Source organism: Pelobates fuscus, chromosome 1, assembly GCF_036172605.1.
Source record: "Pelobates fuscus isolate aPelFus1 chromosome 1, aPelFus1.pri, whole genome shotgun sequence".
Taxonomy (NCBI): domain Eukaryota; kingdom Metazoa; phylum Chordata; class Amphibia; order Anura; family Pelobatidae; genus Pelobates; species Pelobates fuscus.
Window position 1 is genome coordinate 217,917,227 of NC_086317.1, and position 15,332 is coordinate 217,932,558.

A 15,332-nucleotide genomic window follows, 5' to 3' on the forward strand; every position below is an offset into this window, starting at 1 on the left:
GATCTCAGAGCAGCAGATTGTTTCAGATTGTAACCAAGCTACCCCCAAAAATCTTTTATACAAATCTTCATACTTACTTTAAAACTTCCTCCCTGCATTGTTTTTGTGGAGCGAAACAGGCGATGGCCCAGACTTTAATCTCAATGCCATTATAGAACTGCTTCCCTCTCATGTCCCACACACCTTGATTTGGAGTTGCAATCGCTCTGTTCTAAAAGATAAGACACTACAGTCAAGCAGGCATCACCTTGCATTACTGATTTTAACCTAGTACACAACCAGTTGACCCTCTATGTCAAAGGAGTTTATCAAACCTTTCTCTTAAAGCGTGCACAGGGTGTGAAAAGCAGAGGAAATAGTCTATAGCTAATATACAACATTTAGGATCTCTAGTATATAAGGTGGAAAGGTCAGTGATAATGGAAGAGTGGGACAATTGTGTGCAGTCAAGGAGGAAAGCTAGAACTGCTTTACTTATTTACATTAGTAGCATCTTGTACTCTCCTTATCATTTTGGAAAGAAAAAGAGAAGATTTTTTTAAAAGGAGTTATATTTATATCTGCAATCCCAAACTGAAAAATGGAACACATCACATGTTGATTGCACGCAATTCTCTATTGCCAGACAAGCACATATATGCACCACCCCAAACTCGTGTGATGAGTCTGTAATTTTTCAGCACAGATAAACAGTTTCATTGCACCTATAGCGTCTGCTCAGAGAGCTAGCATTGTAGACATTATACTTACTCTTCCTCCATACTGTAGTATAGGGGCTGGGAGAACACGGCCTGTCACTTCTGTCATGTCATCTTTAACTTTGATTCCAAACTCTTGGATGTATGGATCCAAATTGTAGCTGGCATTCTTCATCTGAGAATAGAGGGTCATAAATATCTAGCCATGGATATTACACACATAACACATTCCATTAGCCTCATACATATACACTGATACACTGTTAATAGGTTGAAGACCTGTTGCCCTCCTAATAGATTACAGCTCCCATGATTCCCATCAGCAGAAGCTTCCCAACTACTATTATTAAACGGACACTATTGTCACCAAAACAACTTTATCTTAATGAAGTAGTTTTGGTGTATAGATCATGTCCCTGCAGTGTCACTGCTCAACTATCTGCAATTGAGGAGTTAAATCACTTTGTTTATGCATACCAAGTCACACCTCCCTGCATGTGACTTACACAGCCATCCTAAACACTAGTCATCTAATGTTTACACTTCCTTTATAGCAGATTCTGTTTAATTTAGAATTGCCTATCTAGACCCTACAGGAGCCTACTGTATGAAATTATAGCTCAATTTTGAGAGCAAGAGATAAAAAAATGTTTAGAGTAACTTACATCTGACCAAAAATGAAACAATTTTGTTTTCATGCAGGCTGTGTCAGTCACAGCCAGGGGAGGTGTGGCTAGGGCTGCATAAACAGAAACAAAAGCTATTTAACTCTTAAATGTCAGATAACTGAGCCGTGAAACTTTAGAGACATGATCTATACACCAAAACTGCTTAATTAAATTAAAGTCGTTTTGGTGACTAGTGTGTCCCTTTAACAACTGCTTAATGCCCAATAACCTTTTACTGTAAAGTTAATTCATAAAACAGTAAGAAATTACATTTGAAATATAAATGTGTTGCTAGCACAAAAAAAAGACAAAATAGAACATTTGTAAGCAGATTGCTATTCATAGACAGCTAAAATGTAATTTCCCTACATGAACAGATATTTTCCATGTACTCCATCATTCGCATATTATATTATTACAGAGAATTAGAAAGTACACCAGACTGTACATTATCACCTGTCTTGCAGTCCTTCCAACAGGTTTTGTACAACTCACATTAACACACAAATAATAAATGATGTAACATACATCAGCAGCAGAACTAAAATGTCAACAAACATGGTAATATCATTGCACAGGAGGGCATTGGACACTGGAGCTAGAGGGGCAACCTCCTAAGATTGGCTGGACTTTAGCTTCACCAATCTGACTGTGGGCCCTTCTCACAACAATATTTATTTTATTAACCTGCTTCTTTAGTGTACTTGCTGTAGAAAGCTTTTATTATCCAGTAGAACTTATGTTTCTTTCTTAGTCTGGCTAACCCAGCTCTCGATTACTTTCATTATGCCCATAGCTCAGTGGAGGTGATGTCACTAAATGTCTAATATTTCAAAGTACGTCTTCTACACTCTCTCGCATCAGGCAGGTTAATCTTACCAGTAACAGTTTATTTTCTTTTAGCCTGAGCCTTTGAGTTGTCTTATTCGACAGTTTAAAAAATATAAATGAGGCATTGTACAAGAGTATCCACTGTGTCTTATGTGTTACCTGTGATATATTGATCTACAGCGTACATAATTTCAATGGAATGCACTATCTTTAATGCTTTAATACAAAATGTAAAAAAACAAAAACATTGTGATATATAACCTGTTAAAGGGTATTGTTATAAATCTAAAGGAATATTTTTTGAGAATACAGATTCCCAAAATTCCAGCAGCATGTTAACAGCATGGACGCACACACGCACACTTTAAATAATACAGGCTCTGTATACTGTGATATGCTATAACATGAGATCGCTCCTATTTCTTATGTTCTCCTGGCTGCCATAAATGCAGTCCTGTACCATAAGCCTTACAGGTCTTGTACAGTGTGTGATCTCTCACAGAGAAATACTCTCTCTTGGCGAGGACCAGAAAGAATTCAAATGATTTTTAATTTAATCTTGCATTTAAATATGATAACTGTTCCATATAAACATAGTGTAGATACATCATTGGCCTTCCACACAAGTTAAAGGCAAGCATCAGACGAACAAGATAAGACCTAGAATAGATCTAAAATTTTAATAATAACATACTACACAACACAAACTATCCATCCTGACACAAATCCGTACTTAAAATATTAACCTTATGTAGATGGTTGTAACTGACTGACACAATTAGTACAAGGCAGCAGCTGCAACAAAAAGGGGAAATACGATATTAAGAGTCTATACTATAATAATTTATACATACTTGGCAATTTTCAATAAAAAATAAAAAAATAAACCTGTACAATAAAAATGATGATTTATCCAAGAAGAATTATTAAAATATTTTACAAAGAGCTGATGTGATAATGTGACAATGAGCTTTCACAACACTCACCAGCCGGCTGATCTCCTCCTGCCTGTCTGGAGCAGACCTGGCTGTAGCCTTGATCATGGTGGATGTCTGATTGTCAGTCAGCTTCTTGATGCATCGCTGGCCAGCCACAATGTTACAGACCTGGAATACACAGGAGATTTGAGATACAGGAATCTGCATGCAGCACAACAATGACTATAGACAGACTATATGCCCAGCATAGGTTACTTTGTTTTAAACAATGTGTGAGTGGCTCAGAATGATTTGATCTAGCTAGTCCCTGTGTGTGTAAACGCATCTCTCATGAGCTTTTAATTTAAATAATATTTACTTATGTCATGTGTGCGTAAATGTTTTTCTTCCAAATCTGCTTGCCAGAATGCAAGTATAAATGTCAGATGACAAAACTGCAACGTTAACAGGAAGATCCACATGGTCCTAAAATGTTTTACATTGTTTATGGGTCACAAAGCAAGCATTTTGCGAGGAATGGGATGTAGGTTTTGCTTTTATTAACTTGTCATTTAGACAATTTCACAAACTGTAAAACTATGCATATATAGCTTTTTTCTGAGCGCATACCCTACCTATAACTGTACTGATTTTATGAACCTCTGAGCAGAGTACGTCAGGAATACAACCGGTGACCTGAAAATTAAATGCTGTAACCAGAAAATCTCTCTCACTGGTCAATACAATCACGCACAAACTTCTTTGTTGTGGACTCACCTCCAGAGGTAGATAGGTGTGTTTCTGCTCCTGCCCCACCTGTAGACAGGGCAAGTGAGGGTATTTCAGCTGCAGGTCATATTTCTGCTTGAAGTATTGTGCCACGGTGCATTCTACAGTCTGTCCACTCTCCAGTTGCAGTGGGAACCTAGAAGGTATTGAATATGACACTAAAGCATGCACGGACCATATCTGTACTCCACAAGCAATGCATCACAGGCAACGCGGATTTGTGAAACCACACTATTAACTTACGTCTGATGGCCAGCCGGTCTCCGAGTAACATTGCACACTCTATATTTCCTCTTCATCTGCCCACAGTGCGTAACTTCCACCTTTAAGCCTGTCAGGAACCATAAAATTCAATTTCAAGCAGGAAACAATGCAATATCAAAACAATATATAAGCAATGACGCTTTTCAAAAGGAAGATAAAGAAAAAAATCAACTAATAGAAATAAAGCATTAATTATTCAGAATCATTAGAATTATTAGCATTTTATATTATTCAATGGGGATAAACAGCAAGTAACCTCTATGTTAATAGAGGTGAAGTGGGCCTTGCTCAAATAAGTTTACAATTTTACATTAAAATCTTATCCCTGCTTATGCAATACATACAGCACCTATCCTGCACTGTTTATTAGATAGCTAGGCCTGCATTGTCCACGTAGTATAGACCAGGGCAAATGTCACAAAACCTGCACAGGGCATTAACTATGACGAAAATATCTCTTCAGATCATTAGAATAATCTATGCCTCCCCTATTTTGGCATTATATGCTCTCAAAATATACCAAAGACACTAAAAACGTTCAAGTGAAATACTGGTACATTTCGTTGATGTAAGAAAATATTTTTGCAATTTTATACAAGCCATACCATATAAAATAAGAATCAATGCCAATATATGGGAAATAAGCAAAAGAAGTGTGGAAGTTCTTAGCTGACTTACAGAACCTCAAGTCTAGGCAATCGTTTATACTGCAGATTGCTAACTCATTGCATCTTGCTTTTTAGAAAATAAAGCACCTAAAGCACCATGTAGAAAGACATTTTCTACTTTTTACAGCTCCAGCTATGTGCGGTCTTCCTCATTTGCCCTCCATTTTTACCCAATTTGAGGAAGGGCCTACCTTTGATCTCCTTGGTAAAACGTACTCGCTGTGAGTCTGTGAGGGCTTTTGGTTGCTCATCTATGTTCCGGATGTCCAGCACCTCGCACATGAATTCTATGACTGGCTGGGCTTTGTAAAAGGCAGTTGCAGATACTAAGGCAGAATGCATGAGAGACAGTATGTTAGAAGGAAAAGAGTAGGTAGAGCATAGAATATCTAAAATGCACAGGAAGAACCAATTTAAGAATACAACTTTTAGAAGAGTCTAGCATCTAGTAAGTCACTTATCACATATGCATCTGTAGGATGAGCTTGGCAAGGGTCTGCATCAACATTCAAAATATCAAATTAACAGATCATAATGTTAAGATGCAAAGGTGAATATTTTCTGCCGAGTATAAAGGAAGGCAATGTATCACTCACACATGCTTGACTTAGGTCTGCGGTATCGAAAATGTGACCATCCTGTAGACTCCTTGATGGAATAAAAGATTTGGCTTTTGTAGCTAACTTATCTGCACCACACGCCCAGGCTGATTCTCTCATTGGGCCACGTGAGCCAAATGCTCCACGCAGCCGCACTGATCCCCTCCTCAGGTCACACAGACTGAACTGCAAGGGGAAACAGCGCAGCACTTTGTACTTGCCATTCGGTGCCGGCGAACCACTCCTACACCTCCTAGTTTGTGCAGGCTACAAAAATGGCGGCTCATTATATGATTTGAAAATTGTGACATCACGCCCACCCTTAAAGTGACAACGTTATCTAGTTGACCCCATCAATAATCATTTTGTAGTCGTAGAGATGACGTGGATGAATGAGAAAATGTGCAAGCCTATATAATGCCAACTTGGGCCCTATCGTGGTTTCTGCTTTAGTACACGTTTAATAATTATAGTAAGTCATCTTAATTTTTTTATTGACCTTAGCTTGTATTTGACTTTGTGTATTTCTGGTATCCTGACCCAGCCGGTTTATTCGTTTATCCATATTTCTAAAATCCTGACCTTGGCTATTACTGACTTTGTCTTTATATTTCTTTAGTTAAGCCCAGCCACTCTAAGGCACGTTAACATGTCTAGTTAGAACCTCTGTTTGTGGGATTTGCCAATCCTGTAAGTTGGTGTATGACCCTGTGACACCTTTACACATTTACAACAACGCTTTGATAATTTATTGTTTTGAAGTAAACAGAGTTAAGCAACATGCAGGGAGAGGAATATGAGAACAGGGATGGAGCAAGACTGGGAGTATGAATAGCGACATGGGGAGACATAAACTGGGAAAGAGAGTTTGGGTGCCAGACAAAAAGAATCAGGGACAGAGTTATAGTAAAAGCCTAGCAGAAATATGCACATAGTATGAGTCAGTTCAAGAGATAGTGTAATTGAGAAAGTTATGCACAAAAAATACACAAAATGAGAAAACTGGATAATTTAGTAACCTCTGAGCATAAGTTTATAAACTGAAAAATGCTTGGAAATAGTGCAGCCCACTAACCAGGGGCAATACGTCTAGAAAGAGCATGCCCCCTGAAGAACGCTTGGTTGCCGAAACGTTGGGGTTCTATGGTCTCCTGCTCTTTGGGTTAGTATATCTAGTTTATTATGGGTTTATTGGTTTTCTCTTTCACACTTTATTATGCATGTACAGTGGTTTTTGGTTAGCTGGTTACGGTTTACATACTTGTACTATTTACAGCACTTTTCCTGTACAATTCAGGTATCCACTATATGAATAAAATACTTTTGATATGCAAACAACTGTTTCTGGTGTGCTTGGGATTCTTTTTACTATGACTAGGGATCTGGATAAGCAGAAGTCAGTGGAGCCACTCACCATCAATATTCAGCATCATGTTCCACATGGCTGGACGCACTGACTGATGGAAACCAAACCAGACTTCACGCCCCCCACCCAATGGGTGGTAGTAGCCCTCAGGTGGGGAGAAGAATGAGCGGCCAACTGGAGTATACCTGGGAGAGAAGCAACAGACAGAGGATATATTTAATGGTTATAACTTTTATAGTAATAGCTGTAATCAGGTGGCTTATTGCCTTTTTATTAGGCTATGAGAAAGGGTTCCCACCTCATAGAGGCAAGATGTCTCATCGCTACGTCCAAGGCTTGCACGGATTCCAGCGGCAACTGAATTCTTCCACTCCCAAGAGCTTCATGAAGCATCCTCCAGCTCACTACAGCCATCCACTTTATGGATACCTTGAAGATCCGGTCTTTGCCCTCACCTGGGATTGTCACCTCAAAATCAACCTGTGGTAGTTTATAGAGAGCAGGATTATTCACTGTGTAGTATAATCCAACTATTATATTTTAATACCCAAGACAACAGGACCAGTTATTTCCTTACCCTTTCATGGCCAATGGGCAATGCAGAGACCGTATAGATGTTCTTTTTCCCATCATATACAGGTTTTCTATCTCCAAAGATCTGGGGTTTGAAGTGCTGAACCATATAATCAACAACTTCCCTGTGAATACGAGTGTATGGAGATAAAGGGATGGGGAGTGAGGTAGAGAGAGAGGGAGAGAGAAAACAAACATTTAGAAATTGGAGTAAACAAAGTGGTATAGAATTACAAACATGGAGTACACCAAAGGGCTTTACATTAACATTGTATTGAAGATCCAACAAACTGCAATTCCTCTACACCTATATACAGCTCCATCACTACAAATCATTATATATGTGTATATATCTATATATTTATATCAATATAAACCAATACAAAGGTTTTTATTTTCTTCACTAAACTCCAGTGTAGAAAACTGAAACTGGAATAGCAAAAAGCTTAGAATACAGTAGCTGTTCTGGAAAACATCTGACTAGGTTGTACTCGCAGCTTTGCTATTTTAACCTGAATTTTACCGTTTGGATTTAAATTTGCTACAGTTTGGAGTTTGGATTTTAGTGAATAACCGGATAAGCCTTTTCTAATATTTTTGAGACCTGTACAATGTGCTGTTCCTGCAATTATAAGTACTATTTTAGCACACACAAAATAATCTGCTGGTAGCATTATTATTCCTTGGGAGCAGCAGTTCCAGATCAGCTTGTACGCTACCCGCTAACTAGTCCTGATGACTCTGGAATTTGCAACTTTTGCTATGAAGTAAGACCAGTGGTGACAGTGTTAGAGCAGGAAATGCATGTCTCAGTCATTTATCGCCATTGTTTCTACATGACTTGCAGATTATGGCAGATTTCATTCCTTAACATAGATGGCCATGATTTCTTACCTGTTGACACGTCGAGGACATTTGTCAGGCTTGATATCCACCTCATAGTGATACACTTCAATCTTCGGAATGTCTACCTCAAAGTAGTTGGCAAGGAGTTTAATGGGCTTCCCTACTGTGCCGATCCCAGGTCGGCGAGGTGCCTGGAACACTTGCTGAAGGGGTGGGACATACCCGCTTGGGGCTAGCACAAGAGGAGGCAAAGAAAAGATTAAAAGCATATTTGTGAATTCATATTTAAAGACAGGAGCAACACATTGATTCCAACCAAAAAACCAGTGCAATCAAAATTCAAATAACAAAACTGGTATGCAAGTATGGACACCAATCAAACTTACTATAACTAGATTTAAGAGCAATAAGACCTATGCACAAATTGTCTCTCTTAATTCACACACACAAACTAGAAGTTGGGAATAGTATGCAGTGTTGGTTTTTTTTGTATGTATAAATCTGACAAGATATTCAACATTAAGTATGCACAGAGTTTTCTCTTTCCAACCAGAGTTTCCAGCAAGTGGGGGCATAAAAAGAAAATGGAAGAGGAAAACCTGGGGCTGAAATAGAGAGACAAGGGCTTGGGGGTAGGGTGGGACCAGGTTGCCAAGCAAGAAATTATCGGCCACAATAAAGGGATGACCATTTTTTTTTTCTGTCTCACTAAGGCAAGGCCCCACATGCTATCTCATTGTCATGTAAATTAGCCTGACGGAATCTTGTCTGTGGTGAGGGACAATAAAGATGTTTAGTTAAACAGGAATAATGTCCGTTCCTACCCGTAATCCCCTCTCTACTACCAAACAGACAGCAATATAAACAATGTCACCAAGTGCTTATTACAGAAATCATGAATGTATTCTATTGCATATATCTATAAATCAATGAATTGTTGAGTATATGATAATTCAGGCATTTGCCTGGGAGCATTATATGTTTATAATTACAAATGAGTGCCCATTCCTTGTTTGTCACTTGATCTGTTTTCCCAGTCACACTCAAATATTATTGAGGCATTATAAAGCATTATAGCAGAAAAAGTTCATTAAATGCATTAAAGTCACAGAAAGCAGTGTTTTTTTTTGTTTTTGTTTTATAATTGTAGACAGAGGTTGTTACACAGTTTTACAGGAGCAGTTAGCAGATCATATATTGTAAAGTTATACTACAGCAATCAAGCTGTGAATTGGAGAATTCCAAGTCCAGAAGTTCATTTTGAGGTTTATTGATGGACAGAATCAATTAAATGATTTATGGTAGTCTATAAGGCTTAAGTCTCCTGTCCATATTGTGAAAATGTAATCAATGATGTATTGGTAATATGTATATGTTTTGTGGGGCTGTGTACATAAGAATCGGTTTTCTACGTAGTCCATGAAAAGATTAGAGTATAGTGATGACATTTTTTTCGCCCATCATTTTTGTCACGGTCATTTGTAAGTAGCTACTGAAAAAACTGAAATAGTTGTGTGTGAATATGAATTCTTCAAGGTGGGAAGAATTCCACTATCATATTTGTGAGTTTGTTTGCGGGACAAGAGAAATTGAATGCAGTTCTCAATACCATTGTTTTGTTACTGTATAAGGACTTCACATCCATCATCCCCAGTATAGATTTTTCCAGGTAGTTTATCTCTAGTTTATTGAGAACGTCCGTGGTATCCTGTAAAGCTCGAATTTATCTATGAACTTTTAGTGTCAATAAAGTAAATAAGTAAAATCCCTAATTAAAATTCACTATAGCACTTTATAGCCTTTTTTCTTTGCACTTAAATTTGAAGCATTTTTTAATATGAGCAATTTGTTTTAAAACATAGCACTGTCACTTTGCATCGCATGTTTGGCTACAATGTTTAAACAGTCATAGCACCATAAAGAGATACTATAGTCACCAGAACAACTACAGCTTATTTTATTTGTTCTGGTGAGTAGAATCATTACCTTCAGGCTTTTTGCAGTCAACACTGTCTTTTCAGAGAAAATGTAGTGTTTACATTACAGTCTAGGGATACCCCCACTGGCCACTCCTCAGGTGGCTGCTAAAGGTGCTTCCTGGGGCAGTGCTGTCATTTAGTGTCTCCATCCTCTGCATGCAGACACTGAACTTTCCTCATAGAGATGTATTGATTCAATACATCTCTATGAGGAGTTGCTGATTGGCCAGGGCTGTGTTTGGCTTGTGCTGGCTCTGCCCCTGATCTGCCTCCTTGACAGGCTCAGCCAGTCCTATGAGAAAGCATTGTGATTGGCTCAGATATTCCCTTCTGATGTCAGCCACGCAGGCAGATCATGGGCAAAGGCAGCATCTGCAGACTTGAATACAAGTAAGATTTTACTATATTTAGGTAGGCAAGGTGTGGCCACAGGGGAAAAGATGGTGGTTTTAACAAGGTCATGAATACATGTTTCCTTTAATCTCAAGTTCTTTAAAATAAGAACACAATGATATCTATTTTATTATTTGGCACATTAAATTACAACTATGTACACACGAGAACATAGCTTAGTTAATATGCCCAGCGCTAGCAGCATTTTACCACTAGCACTTTACATACTTAGCTAGTCATTTTTTTCATCACACTAAATGGAAAGTTAGACAGGTTTCCAAAGAAACACGTACATAGAACGTCATTACAATAGGGGCAGAGGGCTATTCGCACATATGCATGTGCACTTGGTTGACGCTGATCTCACCTGTAGCTTCTGAGGGGTAAGTGGTAATCACTTTTTCTTTATTAATTTATTGTATATATAAATGTTGTAAGGGAGCATATACAGAGTTAGTGGTTCTGAGGAAAGTCCCCTGAAGAGATTGAAATGTTGCTAGACCGTTTTCCTGTAGAGCCACAAAGTATTGTGGTTTGTATTTTGTGATGGATACGAAATAAACTAACTGGAATTTTGCAAAAAGACCATGCATGATCTTTGGAATTGACAGACACACACACACTTTAATCCCTTATTTTGAGATATATATATATATATATATATATATATATATATATATATATATATATATGCAATTTAATTCCAAGTGTATTTTGATATTATATATTAAACTAAAAAAAAACTAAATTAATTATATTATATATATTATATATATATAATTTTTAGATAATTAAGTGATTTTATTAATTTTAATTTGAGGGATCTACCTCTCAACACCGAAAGAAATTCCAGATAATTTAATTTCCAAGCCCTATAGATGACTCTGTAACTTTCCAAAACCATATAAAACCTGTACATGGGGGGGTACTGTTGTACTTGTGAGATATCTCTGAATTAGTCATGATGGTAACCCTTTAACCCCTGTGATCCATGTTAATACTGTACATCTTTATAAACAGTAAGGTATGTGGTTATAATGATCTGCATCCTGGCTTAAAGACAGCAATGATCATGAATACAAAACATGGTTACATCATTGGATCATGTCCATACAATTATCAAACCTCTAGTTTCCCCACACACCCCTTAAGAGAGGCCATCCATCTGTCAGGCTGGGTTAAACATGCAGAAAACAAGTGAAGAGTTGAGAGTGTGAAAGGGAAAAAGATTGGCAAAGAAATCTTAGCATGTGGCCAATGAAACAAACAGAGTTTAAAAAGATACTGCAAATGTTAAGCATGTATAAAACATACCGTAAATCAGAAAATATTCCATTACAAAGGCAAAAAGATTAAATATTTTATTTTGTTTTCAATTAAATGAAAATAAAAAAGCATCAAATATTTACCAGCTTAAAGTCTTGGACTACTTTGTACTATTATGCAACGCTGTAGAATATTTTGACGCTTTTTGGATAATTAATGTTTTTACATTTGAAGTATTAATTTTAAATTATAAAGAAAGCACCAAAGAAATATATCCTCACTGGATTAATGTTTACTAGTTAAAAGTAAATAGAGAGATAGATGGGTTCACCAGAAACAGATAAAACCTTGAAGATTATTTAAGTAAGTTTTGCATAGATAAGCATTGCATAGAATACCATTTGATTGTCAAGACTTCAGAAAGCAATTTTACAGATTTTAATCACGAAGATTCCAAAATCTACAGATAAGAACCCATCATTTGCTCCTCTCTGCCACAACTCTCCCTGCTTGGGGATGTGTTTTTACGCTGGGAGCACCTCTTCTATGACCCCCAAATGTTGCCTTCACTGACAGATCAGCGTCAGAACAGAGACACCTGACACTCCATTCATACACTCATCAAGCAAACTGCAAGACGGGGATTCTAAACTTCCACTTGTCAAAAACCATTGGAGAGTCAAAATCTAGAGAATGTTTACATTTTGTAATAGTAACACCTGTAGATGCTGTCACATAGAGAGCCATGCGATGCCCTTCTGTATTTCAGTCCTAAAATCTTTGCATGACCTATGTTGAGCATTAATGATGCTGAAGCCTAACAAAAACCTAGAGAATTACATGGCTAAGTGAAGCCTATCATGCTTAACTCAAAACATACGAAAAGCTCACTGTGCACAACAACGTTCTTCTAAAAAACAAAAAGACTAGTAATTCACTGAAAAGTAAAGAAAGAAGAAAAAACAAAACACGCTATATTAACCCCTTCAGGACGGAGTCAATAGTACACGTTCTGATCAAAACAAAACGTAAACAAAAACTGGAATTTGCGCTATATGTCTGTTCAACCGTAATTCACCTTTCATATTAAATGCACCCACACTTATTATATATCATTTTGTTCAGGAGAAACAGGGCTTTAAAATATTTGTATATGAAACAATTTATTATGAATAAAATAAAAAAAAACTGAGAAATTTTAATTTTTTTTTAAATTTGTAGTTCTGCTTCACATTTTAGCTGTAAATGTCATAATACAATATAATGCACATATTTGTAATCAGCGATGTCTCTCACGAGTACAACAGTACCCCCCATTAACAGGTTTTATGGTGTTTTGGAAAGTTACAGGGTCAAATATAGAACGTTCCATTTTCAAATTGAAATTTGCCAGATTAGTAATGTTACCTTTGAGACGGTGTGGTAGCCCAGGAATGAGAATTACCCCCATAATGGCATACCATTTGAAAAAGTAGACAACCCAAGGTATTGAACGTGGGGTATGTTTAGTTTTTTTTAGTAGCCACTTAGTCACAAACACTGGCCAAAGTTAGCGTTCATATTTTTTTTTTTTAATTCTTTATTTTGTTTGTGCAAATATTCAACAGACGAGTTTGCTCTGCCACAATAGCTGAAGCAAATCATATGGTTCACAGAGAGTAACAACATTATGGCATGGTGAAGCATTGCAAATTTTTGGTTTACATGAACAAAATATGTATATAGTACAGTACAAGAGGGAGACGTCAGTGTTCATTTTGTCAGCTAGAGTGTCAGTGAGTTATAAGTTTTGTGTTGTAGGCTGGGTTAATAGACCTTAGAGAAGGTGGTTTGCCACTGGGTTGCCTAAAGTGCGACTAGTGTGAGAGGGAGGTAATCCCGTGGCTTGGGTTCATGTCCCTTCCCTTCGTAGGCGATCTGCGCGTCTGTCCAAGTTAGGGAAGGGGGTGGGGGGAGGGTTTTTTCGTATGTGTAGTCCACAAGTGGGTGACTGGACGGTCAGATAAAAATGAGTAATAGGACTGTCATGCTCGTGTCTGCTTGTTAGTGTGACCCCTCATGGGCGTCTCAGTTTTAAGTGATATTGTAGGGCCACTGTCCAGCTCCGTGCTCCGTCAGGCCGGTAGTGTGTATTGTGGGTGGGGACCAGCGAGGCCTTCAGTGGTATTAGGCAAAAAAAAGGGAAAACATAAAACATAACAAGAAAATTAAACAATAACAGTGCAACGAACTTTAGGAGTGGCAGTCCAGCTTAATGCTTGAGGGTCTACCGGGGTGGTGCAGGTTGCCCCTTTGACAGGGTACTGGAGTAATGGAGGATATCAGATCTTGGCACAAGTTCCCAATTATTAAGTCCCCAGTCCAGTGGAAGAGGAGGGTTTCGTCGCTCTTGGTATAAAGTCCCTTATCGTGGCCGGGTCTACCTGTGCCAGGGAGCTGTTCTTCATTCTGTTGTTCAGCGGAATGTTCAGCGTTTGTAGGTGGTTCTTCAGTTCTTGGTATGTTTCTGCCCGGAGGGTGGTATCTTGGGCCCCCACCTATAGGGCACATCGCTTGCCCGGAGGTGTTGGAGTATCGGTTGTAGGGATTGGCGCCATAGGAGCGTATTCCGCGAGAGGTCTGGAAATAGGAGCAGCGAGGCCCCCTCAAAAGTAATTGGAGTTTTCCCCCTCACCGCTGCCAGCAGTGCTGCTTTGTCCTGCAGTGAACCGAACCGTAGGATGAGGTCCGGGGTGGCGGTCGCTGGTGCACTGGTGGGCTTGGGGACATGCCGTCCAGCCTCAGGTTTTTTGCCTGCTTCGGGGGGAGGTGGGCCGCAATGAGGCGCCGTACAAAATGTGGCAAGTCTGTTTGGTCTATTTTTTCTGGCACTCCCCTGAACTTCAGGTTGTACCTGCGCCTCTGGTCCTCAAGTATGTCCAGCTTGCGGTCGGTCAGCGTTCGGTACTTGTCCAGGTCTGCAAAGCTCTTCTCCAGAGCTGTGATCCGACCATCGTGTGTTGTCTTGTACAGCCTCTACTTGGGCCATCTGTGCGGTCGTGTGTTCCACAGCTTTTCTGAGGGGGGCCAGGTCTCCCGCCAGATTTGCACAGAGCTCCGCCAGCATTTCTTTAAGTAACGCTGCCGTGACCGGTTCTCTGTCGGCAGCAGCGTCCTGTGAAGTGCTGCACCTTTTCGCCGCCTGTGCTGGCCTGTCCGCTAGGGCTATAGCCATGTCGTCGGAGGAGAAGGAGGTTCCGTCGTCCTCCAGCGCCATCTTGCTCCATGCGGGTCTCTGTGAGCTCCGGAACAAGTCTCCAATATCCCGACTCTGTGGGCTCCTGTCTGGCCGAGATTTTTTGTTCTTACGGCTCATAATCAGTTGTGCGGTCCAGGAGGTACAATCAGGGAGATTTTGGGGTCACTTTGCCGGTGTTTTTAGTTGTTTTCGTTGAAATTTGAGCGGAGCACAGCAAGCATGCGACCGTCCAGGTTC

At 39.1% G+C, this 15,332-nt stretch overlaps 1 protein-coding gene across 1 annotated transcript in view; it reads right to left on the reverse strand.

Annotated features, from left to right (window-relative positions):
• Positions 1-15,332, reverse strand: part of LOC134611146 (protein argonaute-1) — a 45,865-nt gene that overhangs the window by 11,761 nt on the left and 18,772 nt on the right. The window contains exons 2-11 of the mRNA XM_063454750.1: positions 8,268-8,451; positions 7,378-7,498; positions 7,099-7,280; positions 6,849-6,985; positions 5,027-5,161; positions 4,147-4,234; positions 3,892-4,039; positions 3,184-3,303; positions 751-873; positions 78-211 (exon numbers count right to left, since the gene is read on the reverse strand). Coding sequence (XP_063310820.1) covers positions 78-211; positions 751-873; positions 3,184-3,303; positions 3,892-4,039; positions 4,147-4,234; positions 5,027-5,161; positions 6,849-6,985; positions 7,099-7,280; positions 7,378-7,498; positions 8,268-8,451 — 1,372 coding nt within the window. The remainder of the gene's footprint in view (positions 1-77; positions 212-750; positions 874-3,183; positions 3,304-3,891; positions 4,040-4,146; positions 4,235-5,026; positions 5,162-6,848; positions 6,986-7,098; positions 7,281-7,377; positions 7,499-8,267; positions 8,452-15,332) is intronic.